This window comes from Siphateles boraxobius, unplaced genomic scaffold, assembly GCF_051911475.1.
Source record: "Siphateles boraxobius isolate OS27281-9 unplaced genomic scaffold, OSU_SipBor_1 56, whole genome shotgun sequence".
In the NCBI taxonomy this organism is placed as follows: Eukaryota; Metazoa; Chordata; class Actinopteri; order Cypriniformes; family Leuciscidae; genus Siphateles; species Siphateles boraxobius.
Window position 1 is genome coordinate 2,082,469 of NW_027509182.1, and position 6,559 is coordinate 2,089,027.

The 6,559-nt window shown below is 41.7% G+C and overlaps 2 protein-coding genes across 3 annotated transcripts in view; both read right to left on the reverse strand.

Moving 5' to 3' along the window:
• Positions 1 to 3,572, reverse strand: part of tprn (taperin) — a 40,974-nt gene extending 37,402 nt beyond the window's left edge. For both annotated transcript variants that reach the window (XM_077206343.1, XM_077206342.1), the window contains exon 1: positions 1,428 to 3,572. In XM_077206343.1, coding sequence (XP_077062458.1) covers positions 1,428 to 3,404 — 1,977 coding nt within the window. In that variant the 5' untranslated portion in view covers positions 3,405 to 3,572. The remainder of the gene's footprint in view (positions 1 to 1,427) is intronic.
• A 1,346-nt stretch (positions 3,573 to 4,918) lies between these two features.
• Positions 4,919 to 5,615, reverse strand: tmem203 (transmembrane protein 203). Its single transcript, XM_077206373.1, has one exon. The coding sequence runs from the start codon at positions 5,475 to 5,477 to the stop codon at positions 5,055 to 5,057; it is 423 nt and encodes a 140-aa protein (XP_077062488.1). The 5' UTR covers positions 5,478 to 5,615; the 3' UTR covers positions 4,919 to 5,054.
• Positions 5,616 to 6,559: the final 944 nt, after the last annotated feature.

Genomic DNA, 6,559 nt, shown 5'->3' on the forward strand with positions numbered 1-6,559 from the left:
TAGTGTCTCTATTCATCTCCATTAGCAGTACCGCTAAAATATTAAAGCTAAAACAAAATTTGAAGAACAAAAATAGTCCAACTCTAATAATTGACTCTTATGTCAAACAACTGGAACCATTATTAGTTTAAATACATTCTATGGATCTAAACCTAGTTTGATAAACCTAGTTGACATCAACACTGCATAGAGGAAGTGAAACAGATCATTGGTGCTTGTTTGGTTTCCTGTTTTGAGACTGATTTTGACTGTGAATGGCAGTAACAAGTCAAACAAATCTCAAGTATGGCTGTGTAAAGTTACAAATAGTTATCAGTTCTAAATACACATCCTAACTATGTAGGAATGAGATGGCAAAAAACAAATACAATCAAATGTCACCTTTTAGCAAAATGCACATAAGCCTAAATAGTTTTTGAAGAGGAAATAAACAGGTTCCCTTATGTCTGCAGTTTCACATTCCCTTCAGGATTCACTGACAAATCTGAGAGAACTTTATTAGATCTCACTAAATCCTATACTTGACTCCAAACAGAACACGTGACCCTTTTTCCACCATAAATCACCTGACCTCCTCCGGCAAGTTTTGTACTGCTGGTTTACATTCGGTTATAAATTAAAGTCACAATGTGAGCATATACTACAGGCTGTTTTTGACATGGCACATTTTCTGTATTATTTGCATATAGCATTTTTTCCATTGTTTTTTACTTTAACTTGCCCTTCAAAATGTTTAGTGTCCAAATTCGTTTCACTGTAAAGCATAGAATCTCCCTTATAACAGTTATAACTTGATTGGACTGATGATGTCTAGCAGGAACTATCTCATTGTTATGTGACATGAACAACTCAAAATCCACAAGTTTACAAAATGTAAGTGGAACACCTTAACAGCTTTTCAAGATCCAAATACTCAGTTTACAGTTCCACTTGATCAGTGACCTTCTAGTACAAGAAAAAAACGTAAAGTTCAGCACTATGATGACACATTTTGAATGATGCAGTGGTAAAGAATATAGTGAACCTTTGAACAGGTCATAAACACCCAACAACTGTCTTATAAAACATCCTTAAAGCCTTTTTTTTTTTTACATTTGAGCGTGGATTTGAACAGATTTTAAACTTTAAAAAAACGTATTTGTCTTATTCAAGTCATTAAGAACATAAAAACGTATTTAATAAACACTTACTTAAATTTGATAAATTCTTCTTAAATGATTAATTCACTCAAAATGGAAAGTTAACCCTCGGTTCCTAATATGTCCTTGTGTGCCCCACAGAATAAAGCAAGGGATGCAGGTTTTGAATGAAATGAGGCTGAGTAAATTTCTTTTTGGGTGAACTATCATTTTAAGCCTCTTCTTAAAGACATAAAACTTATTGAATACATGTCTAGAGAGATATTATGCTAAATATAACATATTTACCTTTTTTCCCGATGATCCAGTCTTCGAGAGGCAGGATCGGCCCAGGGACAGATAGCCCCCAATGACCTCTATCTCTTCTGCAGCAGGGTAACGTTTTTTAATCAGGGTGCCCAGATGGGCATAAGGGGCTTGTGGCGTGCTCGGAGAATCAGTGACAACCTCCGGGGTCTCAGAAGGGCCAGGCTGAGTCTCGGGCCTCCGTTTTGGAACAACTGTAAATGTATTCCCTTTGCGCCTCTGCAGTGCAGGGCTCACGACGGACGGCATGGGCTCCACGACTACGTCATCGATGTTCGTAATAGGCAGCGTATCGATTGGAGGTTCCTCTGGGGGGGGAACTGATTTGAAAGGTGAGCCTATTGAGGGTGGAGAAGATGGGGTTGGGGAGGTGGGTGTGGCAGGTGGGGTATGTTGCGGAGACCCTGTTTTGGCTTCTACGGTCACTTTTTCTGTAAGCTTTGGTCCGAGGGGTGTGAAAGAAGTAGGCAGGGGGGTTGGCACAGCGGGCTCTGAAACTGCCACACCCACCAGGGGTCGTGGGGATGGGGGGGAAAGGACAGGGCTGGACGGGGCAGTGCTGCCAGGTGACGAGATGGCCGCGCGACTTTTGGGAATGACGGTGAAGGAATTGCGAGACTGAAGACGCAGGTTGGCGAGCGCACGGGCCTGTAGATCACCGGCCGGAAGGAGAGAAAGATCGGGGCGAGGGGAAGGCCGGATCTCGAAGCTGGGCGATAAGGGGGGTGACGTGGGGCTAGGAGTGCAGTCGGCACGGGCACGGTGGCTCTCCGGAGAGCATGGCACCTTGGCTTTGGAGGCCTCATCTGTGCTGTCCCAGTCCCGTTCTCTAACAGGCTTGGATGGGGACATCTCAGCATCCTCCTTGTGATGCACAGTGACACTTCGTCCCCCACTCCCCTCAAAACGTCTACGTGCAGAAGACACTAACTTAGGGGACCCAGAAACAGGCGTACTGCTCCCTGAGTCACAAGGAGAGGCGAGATGATTGATTACGGTAGACTGTGCGTTTTGGAAGACTTTGCTGTGTGGAGGGCCAGCTTGCGGAGACACTGGACATTTTGGCACCACATCTGGCTTGGGTCTGGAGGTTGGCCTGACAGGAGTATGGTCCAAGTCCAGGAGGTTTTCTGTGCTGCGTGACTTGGGCTGCAACCTGCCATAATTCCTGTCAAATTTCTGTAGCATGCGACTCACCCTCCCTTGGCCCTCCAGTGGAGAGGAAGCGGGTCGTCCTAGCGTGCTGAGGTTTTCCTCACTTTTACTAAGCGCGGTATCGTAAATGACAACTTCCTTTGCGCGTATCTCCGTAAAAGGACTACCTCTCTGATCTAAAAGGTCATTGAGAGAGCTATATCCGCTCACCGTGCCGTTCTGCTGCAGTTTCGACGCGTTCTTCAAACTACATCCTTCCGGAAAGTACTCAGGGTCGGATTCAATGATGATGATATTCTCAGCGCGTATAGTCCGTATCCCGGGAACGCTGCCATATAACTCGAGGATGTGCTGAACGGGACGCGCTGCGTTCTCTTGGCTCTGACGCTTCTTGCGTTCTTTCTCCAGTTTAATGAATGGGTTTTCCTGCAGCGGACCCAAGCTCTCTTGCAGCACCAGGCTCTCTTGCGCTCCGTTGTCTCTTTCTGTTCTCTCCTCCGAGTCGTAAGAATCCGCGGATGGCCAATGCTCTTTTGTTTTCACCGGTGACAGATCCGGGCTTTTAGTCGCGCGCTTGGCAGCAGTAATGGTATAGTTCCTGCTAGAATGTGCGCTGGTAATATCATCCTTGTTTTTGTTGGCCGTTCCCTCGCCGTTAAGTCGAGATGTGACGGACTCGGCACCTGCTCCGGACCCGCCGCCCTTCGCCTTCCTCCGCTCAAGGATCTCGCGTTTCCAGGCCGGCATCCTCGGACTCTCCTGCCCTGGCTCTTGACGAAGAACGCGTAGATCCCCGCCCGACATTATGGTAGAAACGGGGTTTATGGCGAAACGTATGAAACAGAATAATCTCTCGCTGAACCTGCAGCTCTTCTTCTTATTCCTCCTCGTACATCATTGCAGCCGCAACAATGTATCCTGCATGATGATGATGTACCAGTCTACCGACACGGCCCCGCCCTCGGAGAGTGACGTCACCCTTCCGTCTCAGGGTTGACACCTCATTTGGTCATTTTGACTTGAGGCACACCTTTTGTTTTAACATATGCCCCGCCCACTTACCCTCTACTATTGTGAATATTAAAGCGAGCCCTGTCAGTCAAACATAGCGAGACCCACCCATTTAATAGCTTTAACCCTTTCAGTATTTCGGAATTTGAATGAACAATACGAAAGATAACGTAAGTGAAAAATAAAATATGTATTCCGTGTTTTTGTGCACACTTGGTGAATAAAACTCATTTTGATCTTAATAAATTATCTATCTATTATAAATAATATCTGAACTGCAAAGAAGTATAGGCCTATATGCTACTGTTTTCGAAAGAAATGTAATAAGCAATTAGCCTACATTTTTAAATATTGATAAAAATTAACTTATTGAAAAATGAATTAACAAAAACATTAAAACTCTTTATTAATAATACTATTTTTGGATCAAAAATGGTATTTGATTCATTAAATGGAACATAAATTAAGATAGCAAGACATAAGTACAGCGTGTCAAGTTATTTATAAACTACTTCATCCAAATACATAACTGTGGCCTATTATGCACCTACGCTGTGAATTTAGATGACCTCAAAATAATTGTAAAGACAGGAAAATATGTTCATTTATGATATGGTGTGCAACCTTTAATACAATTGTTGACATTTACAGCCACAATGGCTTTTCATTGTTTGGCAATTCATTGTTTATAAATGCCTAAACATATGTTCAAGGAAATTATTTTATGCTATCACAAAACGAGTGCAAAGTCCAAAAATAACATTACTTGTTATTTAATATACCTGTTGACAGGAAATAAACAGAAATGCTTTATGTTTCTGTATTTTATATAACTCAAATGGAAAATTACATCTAATGCAAACAACACTACTGTTATTTCTACAGTTTAATTAGACAAATGAGAAATTGTAAAGTGTTAGTTAAAGCTACAGTGCCATCTAGTGATTATTATACGACTTACACTTTAACGCAAGATAGCCAACCCAACATAAATATCAAACAAACAAAAATAACTACAACTTTTTTGGGTCACTTCATAGATAAAAGTTTTAGGTCACTTTAAGGTATGGTCACAAACCAAGGAAGAAAATCAAGAGAACAGTGAGTGTTTGAATGTTGATGGTTTATTTACAATTGTACAAAAAAACAATAAAAGGTAATAATAGATAAAGCAAAATTGACAGTATTCAGAGAAACTCCAGACCAAATCTCTCATAGCACTTAAGGACAATAATAATAATAATAATAATAAAAATGCACATTACTTTAAGCATAGTTTGAAATGCCATGTTTATATGCTTGAGACAGAAATTCAGTTGAATACATAAAAAAAAAAAGGTCACGATGATTTTGCAACGATTTATTCCTCCTGGTTTAAATGACACCAGCAGGAGTCCATTTCATTCACATAAGTCCCTTGGCATGTGTACAGACCGCAGTCCTTTAATTGACACGACAAGCGCGAATCATGAGCAGCTGCAAAAGGATGAAAAGTGGGGAAACAATGAGCCCGAACCACAAATCATGTGCCTGGTCCTGTTCAGCCAGTTTCTGGCACAGCAGCACCTCACACACCAGCTTGAGGCTGAGCACGGTCAGCACCCACAGCAAGCGCAGCACTGCCAGACGCTTCTCTCCTTCTTGATAGAGGCGGATGGATACAATGGCTGTGAAGTAGGTGCTGAGGCCATCAGCAGTAAACAAGGGTGAGAAGACAAGCCACCAGCTCATCTCAAGAGTCTGCTTGTCCAAGTCCATGTGCAGGGCCACCAGTACGCTGAAGACCAGCAGTGCGCCCAAGTGGAGGAACAGCTCGAATGTGGCAAAGCCCAGCCATTGCACCAGCTCTCGCAAAGAGAACAGCATTATTAATGGGGCACCACTGAGCGTGGTTTACTCGGGAGACTAAGGTCAAACACTAGCCTAAGCCTAAGAAACTGGAAGTGAAGAGACACATTCAAATAAGTTAATGGATATTCAAGTCTATGAACAATCCTCCAATGAAGACTGTTTCACTATTTTGGCAGCATCATGCTCCTTCTGAGATGGATCAGGTCCACCTTCTGATTCATTTGACAGCTCTATCAAAACCTGAAAAAATGGGGGAAAAGACTTCATTATCAAAATACTATTATACAATTCAAATAAAATTCAACTTTCTAATTGTATGGAAAACACTGATCCCATGAAACACAGATGGAGCCAAAAAGCTATTCTACAGTATAAAATGATTATTATATTAGCCTAGAATGGTATTTGCATGACATGCAACCATGCTAAAAAACATGGTTGACTAACGTTAACGTTTTATGAATAACATTTAAATCAATACAGTCTTCAACAAGGATTATTTAACTATCCTTAACATCAAATCTTCCGTATTATAAATATACATTATAATCTAGGTTAACACTGTGCAGATAAACATGTTATCAGAAAATTAACGTCCATCATTTTGAAGAATTTAATTTGTAAGTATTAACAAGCGAGCTGTAAGTTAGCATATGATGACGAGTACTAAATGCGCCAATGATATTGATTTTACCTTATATATATCACTCGCAGTGATGGTTGAAGGCAAACAAATAATGATAACCTACATTTTTTAATGATCGTTATTGAACGGATGGGTTGACAGCGGTGGATATGCAGCTGTAATGAACCAAGCTAGCTGAGATGAGCTATTTACCTTCTAATATTAGCCCGGGGAAATATCGTGAGATTTCACATACGAACCGCAAGAAATATCGCGAGACCCTTGAAACTGGATCTACGGAGGCCGAAAGGCAGCAAGACTAATGAAATCACAGAAAAATTGGAAAGCGCCAGAATGACAACTAGCATGAAACGTAGCGTTGATACAACGGGCGTGGCTTATAGGCCCCACTCTCTTCAGCACTCAGTATACGTATACATTTTCTTATTTTAACTCTGTATATTTTATTGTA

Bases quoted from the DNA above. Each gene is read 5' to 3' on its own strand.
- tmem203 (XM_077206373.1), bottom strand. From the start codon at position 5,477: ATGCTGTTCTCTTTGCGAGAGCTGGTGCAATGGCTGGGCTTTGCCACA.